We start from the raw sequence: 23,597 nt of genomic DNA on the forward strand, positions 1-23,597 counted from the left end.
AGTAGCTCCTCAGGGACACGAACCCTTTTGGGACGGCGTGGTCTGGACGTCCGAAACGTCGGTAACTTTGAAAGCGAAGTGAACAAGCACCTACTCTAATTTCAGTAATTTATCGGAATGGCTACTTTCATTACTTTCAGATGTGATGGCGCACGCACAGGAACTTGCATGTCGAATGCAAAAACCTGATGCATCTCAAACCGCTTCTGGGTTTAAATTGCGCCAATAAAGATGTTAGCTCACTTCCTCATTTTCTTAGTTTTATAGAGCTGTAGATAACAAATAACGAACGCGAGACACTGTACTTCCTTACGTAGTCTTCAATAGTTACCCTAACATAAGCTACCTTATGTGTTGTGGCCGATACCTCTGAGAGTAACATTTTTCAGACGCGTCCCCGCGTGTCGACAGTTTGTCTTTAAAAAGCGCGGCGGCGCTCGGTCTCACCGGAGCCCGCGTCTGCGTCTGCGCTCTCCTCGGCCGGCTGCGCAGACGGCCTGCGCTTGCAGTCGCGCAGCTGCTCCATCTGCAGCCGGTAGCCCTGCTGCGCGCCCAGGCCCTGCAGACCCCGCAGCGTCTGCCGCAGCTGCTTGCGCCCGTGCCACAGGTAGTGGTTCTTCGCCACGCGGCTCACCAGCATCAGAGACTCCAGCACGTTCACAATGTCGTAGATCCGCCTCCGCTCCACGCCTGCAGCGCACAGCGGGGGGGGGGAGAGAGACGGGGGAGGACACAGAGAGAGAGGGGGGAGAGAGAGAGGAGGAGGGAGAGAGAGTGAGGGGGGGGGAGACGGGGGGAGGACAGAGAGAAAGAGAAGACTCAAATATTAACACTGCATGCTTTTGTTCCTGAGTGTATCTTTTCATAAAACCAAAGGTCAAATTTTTGTGGTTCGACAGTAGTGCGGTCGAGAAGCCTTTGCCAACAAGACTCCGTCAGCAGCCTAAACGGCACTGAAACTCCAGAAATATCCCAAGTCGTGTTCCTTTCCAAGAGTAAATGCTTAATTAAGCAGATATTACCAAGATTAAAAGACAGGCAGTGATCTCCCCTCACGATGCAAAACTAGCAGAAGCAAGTACGTACTATTCAGTGTATTAGAATGAATTAATATTTTTTAAATGAGCCTAGTATGGCTTCAAGGTTTGCTCAGGGTCCTGTGACTGTACAGTACAGTGATACTCGTATGTCAGGAAGGTGACAGAAGAAGCTCAAAGCAGCAGCCACACAACAGATCCATTTGTCCATTCAGGCAGGCAAACTGGGGTATCCATAGCAACCTTCCAAGCCCTAATGGCTGGTGAAGAGGAGCTCATAAAGCTAAAATGCATTACTGTTGGTGCGATCCTTCAACAGAGCCCCTTAAATGGAACGGATGGGCTCAGGTACTTAGAGAAGACTTTCAAGAAGCGGGCACATTGCCTGAATCTTTCGTTGTCAATCAGAAAACACTGAACTGGAGAAAAGATGAATGTTCACAAAGTAAGACTAAGGAACATGAGTTGCACTGATTTTCTATGCTATCTATATGGGATATCAAGTATTCCATGAACAGAGGCTCTCATAGTGCCCGAAACTGACCTCTTACTGTGCAAAATGAATCCCAAGAAGTTAAGAACCATTCTGATGGAAACGTTGTCATATAACAAGGTTGCTTTGGGCTTAAAAATAAAGGGTGAAAGCTAAGGCCTGCATTCATGTCTGACAGAGACCAGCAGGATTCAGTGTGCCTCCAGGAGGAGGACCAGCCCGTTCCCCTGGTCTTACCCAGGCTGGAGGCCACCTCGTCCAGGGAGATGCTGGTCATCTCGGACGCCGCCGGGTAGTCTGGGTAGAGCGAGAGGAACTTCTGGCACAGCAGGCCCAGGCTCTTCTGCTTCCTGCTTCCTTTCTGCTTCTCGAACTCGTCCACGCCGTCGTCCGCCGCGTCGAACTGAGGCAGAGACACGTCGAAAACCGTCAACCGACGGGAACGGGGAACAGACGGCACCGCTGATGGGACGGCTGTCACCAGTCTGATCAATAATGATTGATTCAGGTATTCTCTGGGTTTTCAACAGGGGCTCCATGGACCCCTGCAGGTCTTTGAATGGTACTGTATAGGGGGTCCCTGGCCAGACTTGATATGCAATTACTATACGTCAATTTGCAATTTATTTATTTTTTTTAGCTTATGATGGGGGTCCCCAGGAGCCTGGGTGGGGGTCCCTGGATCAAAACTGGTTGAACACCCCCCCGATGTATCAAATGAACAAACACATTAAACAACTTTAGATCTGCCATTCATGGCAGCTGAATGTTTATACGTAGAGTGTGGGATGAAGAAACTAAAATGGACGTTGAATTCTGATGGTTGCTAACTGGAAAAATAATTCAGGATCTACGAATTGGGATACTTTTACTTTTACAGGGCTTAGTGCAATCCCGCGAAAACTGTGTCCCGTCAGAGACGGCACTGTACCTGTCCCGGGTCCTCCGGCGTCACCGCCTCCTCCTCTTCCTCGCACCCGTTCTCAATGGGCCGGAACAGGATCTTCTTCATCTCGCGGTCCCGGATGTCGGGGCTGATGGCGCTGAACAGCACCTTCAGGTTGGTGGTGGGGGTCCAGGGCTCAGGCAGGGCCCGGTCCGGGGGCTTGATGGGGGTGACGTTGGCCCGCTCCGGGGTCAGGCCCTTCCTGCCGCCCAGTGCCGCCGAGCCCGGGTCACTCTTGTGCGGTGTCACCTTCCTGCGCTCCGCACAGATGTTCTCCTGTAATGGCGTAACGGGGGGGGGCTATTACTCTGAGCTGCGCATACTGATGCACGCCATTACAGTGAAAAAAAACTGCTGCATTTTCAAAGCTGACGAAGTTATCAAATGCCCACATCCTCTGAGTCCACCTACTAAATGACACACGACACCTAAATATAAAAATATACACTGATCACACCCAAAATACTACTGGAGTCACAGCCAGTACACTGAAAATACACATACTGGCAAAAGGTTCTTTTAAGAATGGAAATCACACAAGTTGCATATTTTTTGAATGATTTAAAATTAACCTTCAGTTGTCAGGCACATCCACGTTCTAATACTTGTATATTCAGGACCAATACATTAGCCAACTAGCCCATTCATTGTATTAGCTAGTTGAAATGCTCACCTTCTGATCAAGACTTCCCTCCTCGTCATCCATGTCCCTTGTACTCTTTCTTGACGTTACACTCTTGAGATCCCGTAAAGTTAAACATTCAGTGTCCATCTATAATACCTACAAAAATACATTTTAATTAAGCATAAAAATATCAACCAAGACTCGTAGCGTAGATGCTGCATTATGTTAAAAGGTACGAGCTAGCAAATAAATACTAAAATAAAGTAACGTAAACAAGATCAAAGGTTACCTAGCAACAATTTTTTTACTATAGGAACATAGCTAACTAATTAGCTGTCACATAGTGAACTTCTGCTATATTATTTTAGTCCTGCGAATATCTGCGGTCAGTTGATTTTGGCGCAAAGACCATACTCGCTTGGTACAAACTCCGCCTTAACTGGCTGAATCAAGGCAACGTCCCACGGTTCGCTGGAAGGCTATATTACTAGCCAGTTAGCCACCTTGTAGATTAAAACATGTCTAACGTAATTATTCTAAAATTTACTGATGATAAGCAATAACTTCCTGCTGTGTGACAAAATTTGTTAAAGTTAGCTAGCACTATCTAGTGTGCTAACCAAGCTGAGAGGTTACTTGGCGAACTAAGTTGGCTAATTATAGTAGCTAGCTCGCCGCCCACGGATATCCAACTATTTCTAGTCAGGCTTCCACTATTCTTGTACTAAAAAGACAATGATCACTGTATACACATTAGCAAGTTCTGTGAACCAATATGTACAAAATATAACAGTTTTCTAGCAAGTCAACGTTAGAAAGTTCACTTACCTTGGTTAGTTATTTTCCCTTAGCTATTCTGATACAATAACTATATATTGCAAGTACAGTAACTAACGTTAGGCAGCTAAAGAATCTACAGTTTGTGGTAGGTTATTCGTTTCTTCCAATTAACATGTTCTCTCTTCCTCTCTGTGATTAAAAGAGACTTAAAAAATGCCAACTTATTACCAGGTCCCAATCCCTCTCCTAATGCATGCAATGGCATTACTCTACTACTGATCAGAAGTTAGAAGAACACCCGCTAAAGATTGTTTTCTGGCGCTCTGAAGCGTTTCAGTTCATCCAGCCAATCAGTCTTTACAAGTCTGGATGCGTAATAATGTTCTAGCCAATGAACGCTCAACAGTCCCACGCCTCCAGAAGTGTGTTGGCGGGGGAGTCGGCGCGGTCCTGGAAGTGCCTGTGGCCGCCCTGGCTGCTCATTATTTGAGCGCTGTGGCGTTGCCCAGCACCGAGAAACCTACTTAATTAATATAGCTAATCACTTGGGCTTTGTTGTTAGGTGTTAAGACCGCGGACGACAGCGGTTCAATCTAATTAACTGTGAGGCAAAACAGATGGAGGAGTCCTGCGGTCGATTTCTGGCGCTGACACCGCGCGAAAAGGAGACTATAATTTGAGGTGTGTTTAGCCCGGGACCCCTCCCTCAGTGGCTATCCCAGGTCGGGTATAGTTAGTTACATAATAGATCTTATTGCAGCGACATTGCCGCCAAATGTATTTGGTACCGTTTAATGCTGAGCAAAGCATAAATGCTTCGTTGTTCACATCACGTATTGGCTACATCTATTTTACCTTTGCCGACTCTTACTATAGATGAATTGAATACACTAACCCGCTATATCTAATTGCTACTATAACATACTATATGCCCACTTAAAATATGGGGACAGGATTGAAGAATGTCAAACATAATCTCATCGTGTATTATTAGAATATAAAGGTAGTCTGTCCTTGAATACTTTTTTATATTTAAATGTATTATAGCGTTGTATCTGCCCCAAATCGCCCGACCAGTTCAAGTGATTATAATTTAAACTCAGTTTCTTGTGTAGAATGACTAGTTGCCTTCACGTCACGGGCAAGTTGTAACTGCATTTAAAGCATGAATAACACTAATTTTCTCACTGTCAATAGCGGCGGCTTTCCCTTAATGGGCACCTGAAACCTGATTCTTCCTGCCAGAGTTTGATCGTAACAGATGCGCGATAAATGCGCCCCCATCAAGCTATGAAATAAATACACATTTCGTCTTGTTCAGTAGGCAGTTCATTCCGGTGCATTTCGAACGTTCAGTCTATTAAAGAGAAAGGCTTCATTCAAACCGAAACGGGACTGAGCCGAAATATTATGTGATTCCAGAATGTTGGAGGCGAAAGAGAATCGAATCCGTTATTATCCCCTTTATGCAAATTGTCTGTGGACAATTTAAACTTGTTCCAATGCAATTGATGGTAGGCTATCGATATTCAATCTAGACGTTCGGGTGAAAAGCCGGCTAGATTTAGTTTAAATGTTAATGTTTTTTTAGTCGGCTAGAACATAGCCAGGGTATATCTGGGTAAAACATTTGCCAAATTAGGGCTAAATTGAGCTATCCTAGTTCGCTTATGCGCTCACTGGGGAATGTTGCAAAACGTGGCAAATCGTTCAGTGGGCGAACTTCCTGTCAAGTAGCCTAAACGGAACGTTCGAAATGAGAACGTTCCGTTTTCACTCCCTAAATTCACTCTCAACGGCTTGATTCCTTTTGCAGCAGTTCTCCGTGGATGTTCGGCGGGTGACAGCGTGTCCTAATGTTAGCTTTACTAGTTTGGGGGACAGTGTCGTTCTCAGATGTCAAGCCCGCCCCTCGTAGGAAGGATGTAGGAAAACCTGGCCAAAGACGGACTGCGGTGGGATTAATCCACTACGAGTTAAATAGTATGGAATTGGCCGTAGTATAAACGCTGTGCACTATCACCGTCTCAATAGCCATAACTGAAAAATAATGCAACTGTATGCTCAGGTTAGTCTGCCTTAAAACTTTCATGTAATATCTTGGTTCATATGATATGTCCCTTACGAAAAAAAAATCACTTTGAAAAACCACGTGTGTGAAAACCACATGAAAAAACCCAACATGTGAAGAGCACACTTGTGAACTACAGATATAATCCCACATGCGTGCCGCAAAAGGAAACCTGTGCTATTTCAAATCATGTTTTGTTTTATCGTGAAAACTGTAGTCCATATTTTTGTTAGAAGTCAGTTTGTGTTAAATTCACGTGAAAATCTGAATTTAACATTTCGTAAGGGATTAATACATTCATTAACAGTAATGCTGTTTTGGATTTGTGTGGATTCACACCACGACTGTAAGCTGGAATCATGATTCTTCAGTAAGAGCTGATTGGAAGGCGGAGAGAGAGAGACGATGCTGGCTGCGAGGCTTGTCCCTGGCTATGGATCCAGTCCCTCGGTGACTCTTGGCTTCCATGTTTCCATGGTGACACAGATGGGCCAAACATTGGCGCGTCAGTGAACCCGCAATTCAAACAGCTTTTCCGAAAACCGCAGCAGCTGCCCACAGCAGACAATCTGCAAAGGTAAACTCAGGGGTAAACACAGTGTTTTTACAGGAACATTGACACTGCCATCTGCCGCAAGTCAAGTCAATGAGTACAGTACCTCAGTGTGTCATTATGAGCATTCATTAAAAGGCACTGTACTCTTTATTTATGCAACCTGATATTTAGTGTGTATTTCACTGATGTTGCATGTGCATACAGTCATCAACAGTAGATAGATTTCCAGTCGATGGCTACCTATAGAGTTTGCATTGACCAACATACCACACGCACACACACACGCACAGATGTTTGGCTTGAATTCAATCTGTGCTGTTCTCACATGATTCTGTGTAACTAACGCACCACAGTCAGGCCATCAGCTCAGACATATAAATCTTCCCCAAGTATATGCTCCTCATAAGACCAAAATAACTGTTTTCGTTAGCATTTTTTTTTGCTAGCTACTGTTGTGCTGCAGTGCATCCCAGGCTTCTCTCAGAGGTGGCATGGATACAGTGTTTAGGGTTTGGGAGGGGCCCAGTCACGTGTTAAAAGGCTTTATTGACTCAGTGTGGCTCGGGGTGAATGGGGGCTGCTGGGTAATCCGTCACCCTGACACAAAGGGACACGGCGCTTCCCTCATTGTCCTCCGCGCCGACAGACAGGACGAGCGAGCTAGCGGCCGTTTTCAGCGCGGAGAGAGGCAAGTCGAGACTGGATGAATTTCTCCCCCCCGCTCGCGCCAGTCAGCCGAAGCCAGTTAAGGCTGAGGAGACATTAAGGCCGGGGATGGGTAATCCCCGCTGATTCATGTGTGAGTCTGCCTTCCGACTGTTTTCCGCTGACTCAGCAGTGTGAAATTAGCGGGGGGAAAAATCAAAAGAAAAAAGGCTGGTAAAATCATCTCTAACTTCAAAAGTGCTGGTTAGTGAGGCACCGCAACATTTTATTTTTTAAACCTACCAACCTGGTTATACAGTTGGATTTTCACTGACGCCAAATGCTGTTGGCTTTTGACAGTTGGCTTTTTATTTTTACAGTTCAGATTTAAGTGCCTTGCTCAAGGGTACAGACCCCACAAGGGAATGAAACCTACAACCTTAGAGCTTCAGGCCCCGATCCCAAATCATTAAGCTACATTAGCACCTGTTCTGGAAGCACCCATCCTTGTGCATACCAAATACTGAGTGATCTCAGTATCAAAAAAAAGAAATATTTTCTGTGCAACTGACTCATAGATTAAGATAATTTTCCCATTTTTGAGCATACAAATAATTTCTATTACCTATACTGTATTGATTTTATTCAGGATTTGTTCCTCATCTTTAAGGAGGATGATCATCATTTTGGAGGCCACTGGATGTTTATATATATATAATCCTAACCAAAAATACATGTGGAACACCATTCATCATGTGTTTGTGTGGTACGTGTAGTGAAAACTAGTCTGTGCCTGTCACCATCAAATCTGGCTCTAGCTGGGCATACACACAGGCAGTCCTTTTTATAGATAGAAGAATTGTTTTATCAGCGAGAGCGACTGTCTAGCTTGGACTGCAAAGCTCTCTGTTACAGTGCAAATGCCTTGTTAACACTCTGAGAAAGGCTGAAGTGGGCTTTCGATTTGATTCAGTGGAGGATTGCCTTGAGAGTGCGGGATAATTTGGCTTGTGGGAGTGGGGACACTTGTCATCCTGTTTGCATATCTCTGCGTGCGTGTGAGCTGCAGTACCCCCGCACTCAGCCTCGCAAATGTCTTACATTCATGCGGTTACGAGAGGAGTGAAAAGGTTAATCACGAGATTAAATCATGATCAGTTATATTTATTCATAACTGAGCGTGTGGATTTCACCTTGTACTATATTTAACTGATGCTAATATCCAAGTTACATCATTTTTAATCAAATTGACCTAGCGTTCGACATACATGTTCGTACCATTTTGTTTTTATTAACACAGACTGATGTTAAACGTATCCGAAGATTCGCTGTGGCCAGCTAAGTGTAAATTAGTTTATTTTTGAGCAGTGGGATGTGTGATATATGGAAGCTCTTCATATAGCATGTACTGATAAGCATTTTGACGTGAGTGACGTGGCACATTTTGTATGAAAACCAGTCTCTTTAAGCTGATTATTATATTTATGTATGCTTTTGATAAAGGGATGTTTCATAAATAAATGAGTTGTTCGCCTATGGGTGAATCTACCTGAATGTGCACAACTGAAACATTCACATAAGTAGGGGATGCTTCTGTTTAGTATGTTACTTTCTGAGGCCTGTCTTTCTAAAGCACAGAGCGATAGTGGCATTACCCAAGCCTTTGGACACCCAAAGCCCTGTCCGTCCCATTGGCTCGCAACCCCGTGACCTGTGGAATTTGACCTTTTGATTGGCCACAGATTGGGCTGCTGTGATGTAATCTCATCTGGGAGTCAAAACTCTGTTGCCCATAATCATATCTGTGTGATAGAAACCAGGGCCTTAAAGTTCTATCCCTGGTGTAAACCAGGACTCATCCACCACTTTTTACTCAAAACCAATTTGTTTTTTTTTCTCCTTTTGCCTTTTGCAAAGACAGAGAGCACAGCAAGACAACAAAGACTGCAGTGAGTTTCTGTTCTGAGGTGAACGTCAGTGATCCGCGCTCACTCGATAGCGGCTGCTACTCAGCACGCTGTAAGGCTAATGCTGGATCTGAGGCCTTCGATGAAACGGCTCATAGAGCCTGCAGTCTATTTCATGACCGATTTACTCCCGGGAAAAAAAAAGTTTTCCCTGTGAACTTAAAGATGCCAAGCGCCCTTTTTATTGCGTGTCACACGTTTAGCACGACCTCACTGGCATTAAAAAGCGTTTGGGTATTCTGTCAGAGACGGGTGACTGAAACGCTTGACAGTTATTTATGTTGTAGATACAGACTAACGTATCTGGTCATGCCATACAGGGACCTGTTCTGTTTGTTTCCTTCCTGTTGGAGGAGGTCGGTGTGGGTGGGTGTTGAATGAGATTGACAGCATAGTTTATTATGCTAAAAGTGAAGTTATAGATGATTTGAGCACTTCTTCATTGTTTTTGGTTGATTTGGTGGCCAGGTTGTGAAACAGGCAGTTTGGAGATTCTGCCAGGAGACCTGGGAATGCCCTACTCTACAATGAATAACATGGGGTTTTCAATGACTGTCTTACGTCAGGGCCTCAGTTTAACATCTCTTCTGAAGGTCAGCAGTTCCTACAGCAGTGTTCTGTCACAGCACTGAGGGAAGACTGCCCCCTACTGGCCGACCAGTACAAACCTCACCGGTCTCACATCCGCATAATAACCTGAACCCCACATGCTTAGCTTCCGCCATGCAAGTGAGTAAGTGAGGAGATATTACATTATTATAATAATATATATTATTATAAGGTGCAGGGCCATTAGCTCTTTCTTTGAAAATAATCGAAAATATAACTTCGACAGGGGGATAATTTAGGATAGATATCCTAATCTAGCCTTCCATAGGTTCTGCTGAAGCTTTCCCCATTTTCAGTCCTTTTTTGTCCTCCCCACAATGCAGTTCTAATTGCTGGAGTTTAAATCATTTCCTGGAGCGCACTGCATATCAGCACTGTATTTTATCATTTTGTAACGGGAAAGTGCTGCATTAGTATCTGCAGAACTCTTATGATTTAATGGGAGCCATGGCATGCTTTGCGGTTAATAATATCCGCTCATATGTCAACATGCTGTCGAAACAGAGCTTCCTTAATCTGGCTGCAGGTCCTTGCATGGCAACGGTGGAGTTTAATATTTTTTTGTATTAATGGAGAATTACTTTTCAATGTGACCTTTTGCCACCATTTTGCTCTTCTGTCAAAGGACGAAGAAAAGGTCGTCACCACTAAAATTTCAGCTGGCCGATCTCTGGAAGAAAGACATTCATACAGCTATCATTTGAACTGCGCAGCTTTAGAAGTCAACAGATGCAGCATATCTGATTCTGAGAGAGTATTCCACGTTTCACAACGTCGGGGCCTAATGAAAAAAAGGCTGCCTCTCCCCTTCATTTAAGCTTTATCTTCTGAATGCTAAACCGGCCAGCAGTATAAGAGGGGGGAGCATTTGGGTTAAAAGTCAGTAATTGGGATTTTGGGGCTATGCCATCTGGTGTTTCAGAAAGCAAGTAAAAACTTGCTTTTGAAACTCTCAATGGTATTCTCTAAAAGAACTCTCTCTCTCTCTCTCTCTCTCTCTCACTCTCTCTCTCTACCATTTGTTCACGCTGTCAAGCATGACATGTTCACTAATTTTTCACAGAAAATTTGGACCTTTATAAGTACTGAATTTGCCTTCAAGCTCCAGGAGATTATATACGCATTAAAGTTATGATGTCAGACAATTATTCAGTTGTTTGGAAGAACTGCAATTTTCTAGTGCTGCAGACATAACGGCACTAAGACAGAGTATGACTGTGCTTTGCTGTGTTGTTTGTCATTAATATCGTGTTAATTGAAGTTATGGGAAGTTATTTGTTCCCCCTCCCCTTTCCTCCCTGGTCTGAGCTGACGAAGACGTAGGAACGTCCAAACATCGTCTTTTACCCTCCTCCTCTTCATGTTCATGCAGAATGTCATTAAGGAAAGGGATGTTTCATACAGCTTTAAAATTTTCAAAGGAGAGAACTGCGCGAGTGTTTGTTTATGTCTCCCCAAACTCTTTCCCTTGGTTTTAATTTTCTCCCGCGACTGCTCAGAGTGCGTATTAAGTGCAGCCGCGGTCTCCGCCAGCTGCAGCTGCAGGAGGAGCAGCAGTTCTAATGATCCCGGGGCCTAGGCCAAGCCGCAGATCTGATTTATTAATGTGGCCGTCGCGTGCTCCGTTCTCCCCTCACGGGGGGGGGGGGGAGAGAAACGTGGCTGGAGAATCTGCCCCCACAGGTCCAAAGCGTGACTCTGCGGCGTGCTCTCTACGGAGGAGCCTGGGGCAGGTGGGGCGGATCGCTGCTGGCGGGTCATTGGGGGGGGGCCAGGTGGGGGGGAGGTGTGGCGGTCTCCCGGGCGAGGAGTTGGCGGGATTGTGGGGTTGCGCTGACCCCCAGGTTCAGATAAACTGCCGCAGAGGCTGTCTGCAGCGGCGGGTGGGGTGGGGGGGGGGGGGGGGCAGAGGGGGCGTGTTGTTTGTCGGGGGGGGGGGGTCAGGAATCACACGCTGAACAGATTGCGAGATAGAGCCGGGGGGAGACGCCTCAGCCTGCTGAGGGAGAGCACAGCTTTCCCACGCAGGGTCTCTGAACTCCGAAAGTCAGCTTCGCCAGTTCAGCTCTCCTGACCCGTTACCCAGAGGGACGTACACACAGAATATTAACAAATAGCACTGCTTCTGGAGTATGCTTTCAGTCCTATCCTAACACAGCACACCTCATTCGACAGTTAGAGATCTTTGTTGAGCTGCTAATCAGTAGAATCAGGTGTGCTATTTTACGGTGAAATGAAAACCTACAGGATGGTAGATCTCCAGGAAGAGGGTTGGGAACCAGTGGACTGAAGGGGCCAGAGATGACGGGCAGATGCTGCTGTACCTCCCCCTGCTGAGAGGCTTGTACACTGCGATTCTCCTCTCTGTTTTTTTTTTTTTTTCAGTTGTTTACCTGAGTCACCGCCTGCTGCCTACGTTATTTTTTATAAAGTGAACAATGGGTGTATCAGGGGCTGCATAGAAATGCACAACTAATTATGTTCATACATTATTCTTCTCTAAAAATCCATCGGTCTGTGGGTGTGTAGATAATGTCTCCTTCCCGGTTTAAATATGAATGTATCCCTCTGTCAACCGAAAGCTTGCACAGTGGACATTTCTATGGAAACACAGCATATATCCAAATGCTAAATCGTAATTACCGAAAGTCACAAAGGGGATCGGGAGGGCTTACCGGTGAGAGGACTCGTTCGCTCGCCGTGTGCGCAGGTAGTAATGTGTAGAGTGCAGAGCCCATTCTCTGTGTCTTCTCTGTGTTTTTTTAATTTTTTAATTTTATATCTCACCCTTTAGTCAGTGTATTACTGCTATTACCCATAATCCAGCAGAATGTGGTGATCTGCTGTAAGCTGGGGTGTGCTATTGTGGTTGTCTGTGGTGTTTCCCGTTGGCTCTGGGCCTGATGACGTCATGCAGCTGAAGTTAAGCCCAGTCTGTTACAGAGTCCTGGCTGTCTGTCTGGAACCCTAGCTGCACCTGAAGACAGGCTGAGTTCTGCCTGGGGGTGGGGTTATATTCAGACAAAGAGTCAGGTCTGGTCCAGGCTCATTTATTTTATCTGCCATTCTTGTTTTTTTATAAATCAATAAAATGCACCATTTCATTCATTCAGAAAAAAAAAAATCCTGCAATTGGCCTTCATCCCCGTTACAACAGCAACAGAAGTAAGCTTCAGGGGAAGACTTATTATAGTCAGAGTACTTTAACCCAAAAGCAGAAGCACCACTACACTGTATTGCCTGGAGGGACATGTTTGGAGATTCAGCCAAGTTAAGCTGAATATTTAATAAAAACGCTAATGTGGATTTAGTAATATGCATTTGCATTAGTACCATGGAAACAGAATTGCAAATGATGGTCACTGGAGACTCTTATTAATTTTTTCCTGGTACAGTATTTTCAAGGTGTGAAAAAAAAATAAAAGACCTATAACCAGAAAAAAAATTAATTAGGTTTTGTAAATTGTGTTTTGCAAACATGGAAGACGGTGACATTTTGAAGTTCACGATTAAATGAAAGGACGACCAATAGTTTTAAAGACAAAGCCACAATTCCTTCTGTCAGTTCAGGTCCGTTATGGGAAGAAATCCACTGGGAAATGGGGAGAAGGCTCTGGTTTGGTTCGGGTTTTGGGACAGAGCTGCCTGGCTGAGCTCCATGTTGAGTTTTCACTGACTGTGTGCCTATTCCCTTGGACTTTTAAGAGACTGTACTTGCATGCAGTAATTATATAGGCCACTAGGTGGCTCTCTTGGCCCTCATGCACGGCCACTCACCAGTATCTGGCGTGACTCATTTGCTTGCTCAGCCACGGCACAGTAATTTGGTGCTGGAATGAAAAATGCCCCAGTGAGCTGTAGCATTTTGAATTCTTATGAGCAAGCTTTATATAAAAGATCATTCCATCTTTATGAAAATGTGTTTTTTTTTTTTTTCATTTATGACATGCTTCAATCTGGGCAAACTCGGTCAGATATGAATTACTTTCCGCACAATACCCTTTTGTTTTAGTGCTTTGCATTAAATCACACGTGCTAAACGACACGGCCAGTTATTGGCCTTCTTTTGTGTGAGGCAATGACCGGAATGACACTAAAAATTTAAGCCATATAATCCCCCCACGATGCTTCTCCTTTCCCTGGAATCACACAGCCATTCCGTGAGGCAGTTTCTTAAAGGTCAATGGATTTAACCGTGAAGTGGCGTCTGTTTGACCCAGCTCAGCAATTACCCTATTGGCAGGCCATCATTTCAGCCCGTCTTCCACTTCTCCTGGACATCTTGATCTGTGTAGACTGAGTGTGGAAGCTGAGTTAATCGCGGAGCGGTGTTTTCCAATAAGGTCAGTAATGACGTGGTAATGCAGAATAAAGACTGGACCGCGTGCATTTTCCTTCCCTAACCTACAGTGTAGAATGCTCATAAAAGCAGCGGTGTGGGTTGTGGCATTATGACATTAACGTTTGTTTGGCTTGACAGATCTTAGTGTTGGGCCTTAAGGATCTCGCCCGTTTAAGTGGCTGTATTTGTACTGAAACGTGTGAGGCAAAGGATCTTGCCGCATGGGGAATCCAGGTCCCCGTCCGGGATTTGAACCCGTGACCCTCAGGTACCACAGCTCCCCGCTCAGTTCAGCACCTCATGAGGGTGTGTTAAACGGTAGTTATCTGGTATTCCAAGGTGACCACAGAACTCCTGCTGGGACCCCCTTTCTGGGGGTGGGGGTGGGTGGAGGAGGGGGGGGCAAATCTCCTGGGCACAGCGGGGGCCTTATCTGTGCCTTCTGATCACTGGAGCCCATGACTGCGTGTATTTCTGAAAAATGCCCCTAACACAGCATGGCGGAGGGGGGGGGAGCAAAGTTAGCGCTAAGCTTGGCATGCTGGGAAGGGGGGGGAGCAAAGTTAGCGCTGAGCTTGGCATGCTGGGAACTCCTCTTGCTGTGACGTGACCGCTGGGTGCCCCATACATCACTGCACGGCTGCTCTTTAAGAATGCTTTTCTCAGGTTTTGCCTCGAGTTCGATTACGTGCCCCTCCCTCCCCCCGCCCCCCGCCCCCCGCTTTCTTCACCCTCATTCAGTTGCTGCTGTACCTGCATGGTTGCCATAGAGATGCCTCAGGTAGCGTCACCACCTTGTGAAAAATGAACGGACCTCGGGGGATGTTCTGGAATCCGCGAGCGGGAGGAAGGGCCGCTGCGTTCGGTTCTGCCCCCCAGAGGTGCCCCCGGGGACCAGACTGGACGCCCCAGGGACCAGCTAAGATGGAGGGGAGTTGATAAGAGCAGGCCCTTGATGCATAGTGTGGAAATGCACCATTAAAAGATAACTTTCCCCCTCTTGTTCCTGTTGGTGGCGCTGTCGCGTGTTCTCCTCCCGCTCGCAATCCGATGCCGGAATCTCCGAAGGCTCGTATACGTCTAGCCTCGTGCGCGGAGAATAATTCCGATTCTCCTCCTGGCGTCTCCTCCAACAGACGTCACGCGATTGGCTCGTCAGGCCGAAGAGAACGCTGGGGTGTCTGCTGCGGAAGGTTTCCGGGTCACAGGGTTTCAGGCCGAACGCTGATGTATCTTTGAGGCATCTCGGTAATTCGCTAGGAATACCCCCCGGCGTATTGACAACGTATGGATCGGACGTTTAAGATGCTCAAATTGTCTGGGAAGAGCTGTGTGTGTGTGTGTGCTGGGAAAATTGCACCGCTTATTCCAAACTGCAGTAATGCTGCACTTGTACAACATGCAGCAATTTCCACATAAAATAAGCGTTTGCTGTAATACCTGTTCACCAGTGATGCTGGTGTGATGCTTTTTCCGCGTAGTGGCCTGTTGTCTTTTCAATTGAAGTACATTCGTACACACTGAATACCGAATCAGACTATTAAGTTACTGGAGCCCTGAGAGGTAGTTTCTAATGTTCCATAAATATAAGACTGTGTGCAATATTATACTTGATAACGGATGAGGATGCTATGTGGAAAAATACTGTCTAAAAGTCGCTCTGGATAAGAGCGTCTGCTAAATGCCTGTTAAAAAAAAAAAAAAATGAAAAATGGATGCACATCATTGCAAGGGTGTGATCAGTGAAATAACCTTCATCATTCTTTGCAACTTTACAGTTATATGTATGCTTCTTTAATGCATTTCCTCCATTTTCTCCCAAATTTGGAATGTCCAGTTGTATTATATGCACTTGGGCTCTTGCTTTCATCTCTGTAGCCGACATGGGAGAGTGTAGACCAGCGTTTCCCAACCTTTTTCCTTCCGCGGCACACTGTCCAAATTTACAGAATCTCATGGGACACCACTCTCGAACGCATAAAAAATAAACACCCTGCAGCCCCCCTCCACACGACGTACTGATGTTGATGTGATGTGCCAACAGTAGGCCTAAATGTTCTTTCTTTTGGGGTTTTAATTAAGCGATATGCATTTTAATTACATTTATTTTGGCTTTTGTGGATGGGATTTGTTCATTTAAGTTTTGTTTTAAATTCATTTGAACATGAAAATGTTCTCTTTTTTTTTAAATGGATTTTTCACACAGCACACCTGACCTTGCCTGACGGCACACCGGTTGGGAAGCGCTGGTGTGGACAAACACACTGTCTTCCCGAGCATGTGAGTGAATAGACGCACTCTCTTCATGAGCATGTGAGAGAGCGGAGGAACACTTACTCTCATCAGCACGTGATGTTGTTTCATATCCATTTATACAGCTGGATATATACTGAATAAAGCAACCTTCCTGGTGGCAATTCTCGCTACCAGCTGAAGATGGAATCTAGCCGAAACCAGCTTCTGCTCCAGCTGGACACCATCTGGAATCTGGTGATGGTCTGCTGTCTGATCCAAGCTGGCCCACTAGCTGGACATGGTCTTGCCAGCATGGTTGCCATCTCAGCCATCTTGTTGCCAGCTTGACCATCACCATGCCAGCTTTCAAACCAGCTGGATCCGCTTCCAGCCAGGCTGGAGCCAAGCTGGAATTTCCAACAGGGCTTGCCTAACGGGTACAACGGCATCGTCCTAGCTGGGAACTGAACCCAGGATACAAGCCCACGTGTCGCGTGGAATACAGTACGCCGCAAGGAATGCACTGACGTTCGGAGGGCTATATTGTAATGTAGGCTAGCGGCCGACCGATCCAAACATCTGAAACACATGTTTAGCATTCCCGTGGATTGCTCAGTCATTGACCTAGCCCTGCCGAACGCACAAATAAAAGAAAGTTGTCTGCGTGTTCCGGGCTTCATTGTATGATGTCAGTAGCCAGGATTTTAATCGATAGACACTGCCCCCTAGCAGCTGTACATGCATTGCGTGTAAATGCGCTTCCTGTAGCCTCGCCTTGTATGGTACGCCATTATGTAGTACGCATCTGACAGTAGTGACAGTTAGAAAAATGAATATAACAAGAACCAGCGCAACTACACGTTTTTAACAAACCCGTATTTTATGCTATTTGACAGGCGTAGTGCTGCTCTCTCACTTTTATGGCGTCTCTCATTCAAGTCGTTTACATTGATTAACTCCATACAGGTGCAGTGCCTAAACGGCTAAACACAGCTTGCATGTCAAATAGTCAAACTGAAGTAAAATATTTCTTCTTTTTTTTTTTGCATCTGTGTTATGTGTTCATGCATTCATGTATGCAACACATTCATAATTGCACTGAAATTGCACCTTACGAGAAAGTTTGAGTTTAAAATTGGTCTGGGTTGATTTACAGTGAAAACGGGTAATTAACCACCAAACTTGCAAGGCACCGAATGTTTCTATATTGACACGCACCCCATTGCAGCGCCAAACTCGTGTCGACGCAAATTGGTTTACTGTAGACCACGAAACTACCAAACCTGGACAAATATTCTGTCTGCGGAATATACACTGAAATTCTTATATAAATATCTACCGGCATACATGGGATACTTTATGAAATGTAAGTTCTGTAAATGGACGTGGAGGCCAGATGCATCTGCCAAAACAAATTGATATTAAGTAATAATAATATGTATTTAATGTCATTCATTAGTGAACAGCCTGATGTTCATTTAGACAGACGAATCTTCCTCTGAGCTACTGGTTCAGAAAAAGAGCATTCTTTCTCATTTGAACTCCCAATTCTTTCGGTGTACCCAAAACTCAGTTCTGTGCCACTGCAATAAATCCTTTGTGACGAGATTTTTGTATTTAAAAAAAGGCTTACTTATTCAATTAAAATGCTTAAGTCAACCATTGAATTCCCATTCAAATGAAAATTGCGCGCGATTCAGCGATTGTGTCACATTCCCGTGTAATCCAATTAGCCTTGCACCTTGCATTCGTCGAGAGCCAAATTCATTTGCATAAACCATCGGCGCTTCTCCAAAATCAAATTTGGGGATTATTGGAGAGGAGTCCCTGTCTTTTTTTAACAACTGTATGGCTGGAATAGGCAGAGAAATTACGTTAGCCTGTCAACCGAACCCATTCAATTCAGCACTGATCAAACAAATCACACAGGGGCATAGATGTCAGGCTGTTTTCATGTCTGCAGATATACGTGCGTGTCAGATTACTGTGGACTTGTGGCTCAACATTATGAAGCAGGCGAAAGCATATACATTCCATCTGTGACTGTATCCGCACGTGCATGATTGACTAAACTGCACAAAATGTCTTATGGAGAGATGGAGACATTTCCATGGAAATAAAAAAAACTCTGACGCACCAACTTCACCACTAAGTAAATATTTTAAAATAATCAATTTCACCGAGGGTGCTTAAAGTCAAAATATAGGGGCCAGATGATGAATTATGTTTTATTTATTTAGCCTCCAAGGCCTTACCAATGAGTGGCATGCTCTGGGAAACTGACACAGTGTCATTTTTGTTGTTGTACATTTTCGTTAATTAACTCTGCTAAATGCCCCAGGTAGACATGTGTGCTTTCCACTGAAGTGGAGGGAAGTATATTCTGCCTGTTTAAAAATGTCACCTTCTCCAGTCAATTACGATACCCCGCAGGTAGTATTAGGTATAGATGTGGAATATCTCTCTCTCTCTCTCTCTCTCTTTCCCTCGCCTTGCTCGCTCTCGCTCTCTTTCCTGTCTCTCTTTCTTTCTCGCTCTCTGTGATGTTATAAGTCAGATCCTGCAGTATGTGATATTACTCAGATCCTCAAAGTGGCTTGTCACCTTCCCCTGACCGTAGACAATGGCTAATTCAGTTTCTTCTCAAGAGTCGTAAATTTAATGACTGAAGACCTTTTCCCTCAGTCTGTCTATTGTCACCTTCTCCTGATGGCTGTCATGCAGAAATTTTGCCTTTGTGTTTGGCCTTGAAAAAGGGACTTTGCCTCCTGAACATATCAGTAGTTAACACAAGACAACTGTGTTGACCCATTCCTTTTGAAGCAGCGTGATCCATCTTGCCAGGATGTGTTTTTAAACATTCTCCAGTCTATTCAGCTGTAAGTCTAGGCAGGGCCTTCGCCAAAATGATTGCTTACTTTCAAAATTCTCGCAAGTGTTTAAACAAGGCTTTGCTGGAAAGAAAGAAACAAACAAAAAAAAACCCCCATAGCAAATATCCAAGTTATGAGAGTTGATTCATTACTTGAGTTCAAATCCTGGGCATGGAGCTGCTGTTATACCCTTCAGCGAAGTGAAGTGAAACTTAACCCAATTTGCTTGAGTAAATAACCAGATGTATAAAGGCGCATAAGAAAATATGAGCGACGCAATTCGTGTCAGATCAGAAAAATGTTATAAGAATTTCAAAAGCTTTATATGATCCCATTTAGTTCCTTGCATTTTGAAATATTAACTTATAAGTCTGTTCACCTAGTCACAGGTTTACAGACAGTTTGTAAAAAAAGACTGTGTATTAACGCAGAATGTACCAATATCAAAATTTTAGCAGGTACCGATAACCGATAATCATTTTCCTGTCTTGGCCGATAACCCATAATTATCAATAATTCACGTCTATTCATTTGGTTTGTATAAAAAATATGTTCATAACACAGTCTAGAGCAGGGGTCCTCAATCTCATCCAGAGAGGGCCGGTGTGGGTGCAGGCATTTGTTCCAACCAATCAGTGATGATTCTACAACACACCTGATTCTACTAATCAAGGTCCTTAGCAAAGACGCCAATGGTTGATTGTTAGAGCCAGGTGTGCTATTGCTTGGTTGGAATGCAAGCCTGCACCCACACCAGCACCCACCCCTGGTCTAGAGTTTAACATGCTGTAAATGATAAGACATCATAATCACATCCTGAGAGGAAAAAAAAAACTCCGTATTTCCCAACATTTGGACCTGGCCAAAACCTGGAACCATTGCTTTGCCTTAAAGTTTCTTGCTGGGTCTATGAAAGCCTATTCTCACACAGATGGTGCTCACACGGGCATTTAAAACCCAACGCTTGCGTCTTTTCAGAAGAGAGTGCTGATTTGTGCTGCAGCCTTGCACCATGGGGAGAAAAAAATCCACAAAATCGCTGCATGAGAAGAAAAAAAAAGCCTGGCTGAAACAATTCGACCACCTTTGCAGAAAAAAAAAATCCTGATAAAACAGCTTTGGCCGAGAGCATGCAGCGAAGAGCTTCTTCCAGAGAGGATTATCAGAACAGTGGAAGGGAAGGGGTGTGTCGTACAAAAAAAAGAGCACAATCTTTTTTTTAAAACATTTATCTGGAGAGGCAGAGATTGTATGGAGTCAGAGAGAAAGTAAAAGCGCCAGGTCTGAAATCAACTCAAGGGATTATTTCACATTATCCTGCCGTGCGCCACTTGAAATTTTTCTGGAATATAACAAATTACAAAGTCAGTAAAAGAGCCGTGATTATATTTGCATCGGGCTAGCCATTATTACAATCATTTGTGTGGTAGTCTGAGTGGCACCGGTGTGAGCAGGGTTCGATTTAAATTTCCTAAGACGCTTATAACAGGGCGTGGAGAAGTCAGAGATACACCGTTCAAGCAGGTAATCAAACTCTCGTCAAAACTCAGCGGGAGACGTTTCTCCCAGTACAGACTCTAAGCCCTACTAAAATCCAACCAGCCTGCTATTAAATAAGCTATTTAACAATAAGATACAAAAAAAATTGGACTTTCATTGAACATGCATGAGACTTCACAAACCAGAATAAATGGGCAAAATTCAAGTAAGATTTTCACAACTTAAAATGATGAATGATGTTTTTTTTTTTTTTTTTTTTTGTGGGGACATAAAACTGTATGCATGCAGCTGGCCAGTCAGCTAGAGGATGTGACCCATACCTAGCAAAGACACTGATTGGTTACTTGCCTTAGAGGCAGGAACTTTGGCCTTCCCACTTTCAGACTGGATTCTGTGCGAGGGATGGAAATAGATTTCCCACACTTTTGCAAAAAGGTGAATGTCATCCATGGGTGTAAAAATGGGTGAGATGTGGTTCGCTCGGGTGTATTGTTGCGTGTGTGTTATAATCAGTGATGTCCTGTGGGTGAGAAACACAGGCGTTTGGCTGAGGACGTACCGTTATACTTATTTATCTGAAGCCTTTCGGTGAGCCACACCTAGGAAACAAAAGTTTGGCCTGGAAGAGGAATGTAGACATGATTTTGAGCAGTGGACCACCGCATTGGTGTTGAGAGAGGAATAGCACTATCCACATTGCCATAGTTTTGACATACTTTCCTCCTTGTAGTTCTAATTCCTGTGACAAAAAAGCTCATTAAAGATCTGAACAGAGCTGGGGGTTTATATTTCACAATATTGCACAAGCAAATGACATCAACTTTATGGCCAAATCTTCCTTTCTGTTTATTGAATTATTTTGGCATGTCTCAAAAATATAAAGTAACTTCAAAACAACATTAGTCGTCTGTTGGTGCCTTACACTGAATACCTCCTCATAGTCCATAACAGAAATCCCCCACCCCCACACACCCCCACATTAACTCTACAGTTTCGTAATATTGCAGAGCAATGACTTAATGTGATAACTCTCCCCTCAGCGATACTATATTGCAATCTTCCTATTAAGATTCAAGAAGAGCTGCTGTGCTTTGGTGCTTTCTCCTAGGGTGCTGTTGTGTTGTACATTAACTGCTATAAAGACCAACAAGTTGCTCTTCATGATTCCAATTTGTTATTCATTGCATGGACTTACATAACATAAATGTTTTTGGAAGCACGAGGAATGCATGTATTTGAACAGATAGAATAGCAGACGCCGTTATCCAGAGCGAGTTACTCGACTTTTACATTGCGTCCATTTATACAGCTGTATATATATATATACAGATGCAATGCAGGTGAAGTACCTTGCTCAGTGTCCTACCCAGGAATCGAGCCTGTGACCGTTTGGTTACAAGGCCAGTTCCTTTCCCATTTTACTACACTGCTACCTATGATGTGTGACACGTCTTGAGCGCTTGCGGTTGTCATGCTATATATACTGTATACACGCCACTACATTACACTACAGGTTACCAGGCCAGTTCCTTACCCATTGTACGACACTGCCATATATATGCAGTTGTATGAAGTGGAAGGGTGTTTTTACATGATATCTCCTGGCTGTCAGTTATTCCAGTGCTTCTCATTTCTCTCTCTCCCGCTCTCCCGCTCGCTCCTGGCTGGCTGTAGCCTCATTATTTTCGCTGTCGTGCGCACTCCAGACGCTACGCGTCTGTTTGCCCGCAAAACACATCCTGCGACGAGCGCGCTCTGTTTTTTTTTTTTTTTTTTTCTTTCCGAGGACAGATCCCTGGAATCGCTTTCCAGGTAGTTTTTTTCCTGAGCTAATCTCGTTTGAATCTACCAGCTTGGCGGAGGCCCAGGTCGAGTCCACCCTGACTGCCTGTTTTTAGCAACGGAGCCCCGCGTGAGCAGCTTGTTATTTTTATTTATGCTGAAGTTGTTACACGGAGGATTTTTTTTTCTTTTTCCCCTTTAATTGCACGAGGGAAGCGCTGCGTCGCCTTCTCGGTAGATGTATGCTCCTGGGTGTGTCGCAGGCTGCTTACGTGTCATTGGTATTCTGCTCTGGCTTTTTTCTAATGCCATGAAAGTCACCCAAGTAAATAATAGAGCACCCGTGTTCATTAGAGAAAGTTCCCGTCCATCAGCGAAGAGAGGCCTGGTGGTAATGGATGTGGGTATTTTGTGTTTTTAAAATTTTTAAAGTGGTGTTTCATCGAATATTGATGCTAGTCTTGGGTATTATCATTGGGCACTTAAATATCAGCGGGGGAATTAACTTCTTGGAAAAACTGGAAAAAAATTTAAATGGTTTGATGTAAAAAAAAAAAATAAAAAAAAAGAAGGTGAACCAAGTGTGCAGCTTTTAAAGCAGATTTTTTGCATGATGGAAAATGAATTAAATGAAGCAATGATTTCTGGAGTGTCGGATAAATGAATTCAGATGGTGCTCTTTCGAGAAGAAAAAAAACCAAAAAAAACGTGGGTTTGATGGACTGCATTAGCCAAGAAATGCTAACAAAGTCAGCATTTCAGAGGTTCAATAAAATTATTTTCCCCGGGTTGAACTAGAACTTGTCATAGAATCACTCAGGGTCTCAGGCATCAGTATTAAAGTGTTGTTCTGCGACTGTATTTTTTGGACGCAGCGTTTTTTTTTTCCGCTCGAGTTCTCTCCATCAGTTTCTTTATTGCTTCTGATTATTCTCCTTCATCCCGAGTTCCCCCTACTGTTCTCTGAAGTGCCCCTGATTGAAAACCTCTGCTTTGAGCCGAACGACGAAGGATTTCACGGGGGGTTCAAACTTCAAAGGCTGATTGGATGAGATTTTGAGAAGGGGCCGCTAACTCGCGACATACGTCTCAGCCCTGTAGAGCTGAACAAAAGCAATTTAAGATTAAAGCCGCAA

General features: G+C 44.4%; 1 protein-coding gene and 1 long non-coding RNA gene across 4 annotated transcripts in view; one reads left to right on the forward strand and one right to left on the reverse strand.

Annotated features, from left to right (window-relative positions):
* e2f7 (E2F transcription factor 7) overlaps positions 1 to 4,346 on the reverse strand; it is a 10,960-nt gene extending 6,614 nt beyond the window's left edge. For both annotated transcript variants that reach the window (XM_064342417.1, XM_064342416.1), the window contains exons 1-5: positions 3,930 to 4,346; positions 3,150 to 3,257; positions 2,462 to 2,752; positions 1,768 to 1,933; positions 448 to 690 (exon numbers count right to left, since the gene is read on the reverse strand). In XM_064342417.1, coding sequence (XP_064198487.1) covers positions 448 to 690; positions 1,768 to 1,933; positions 2,462 to 2,752; positions 3,150 to 3,248 — 799 coding nt within the window. In that variant the 5' untranslated portion in view covers positions 3,249 to 3,257; positions 3,930 to 4,346. The remainder of the gene's footprint in view (positions 1 to 447; positions 691 to 1,767; positions 1,934 to 2,461; positions 2,753 to 3,149; positions 3,258 to 3,929) is intronic.
* The window catches only part of LOC135258818 (uncharacterized), a 47,586-nt gene that overhangs the window by 14,114 nt on the left and 9,875 nt on the right, over positions 1 to 23,597 (forward strand). For both annotated transcript variants that reach the window (XR_010331104.1, XR_010331105.1), the window contains 2 exons: positions 1,709 to 2,038; positions 2,411 to 2,590. This is a non-coding gene — a long non-coding RNA (uncharacterized LOC135258818). The remainder of the gene's footprint in view (positions 1 to 1,708; positions 2,039 to 2,410; positions 2,591 to 23,597) is intronic.

This window comes from Anguilla rostrata, chromosome 7 (assembly GCF_018555375.3).
Source record: "Anguilla rostrata isolate EN2019 chromosome 7, ASM1855537v3, whole genome shotgun sequence".
NCBI lineage: Eukaryota > Metazoa > Chordata > Actinopteri > Anguilliformes > Anguillidae > Anguilla > Anguilla rostrata.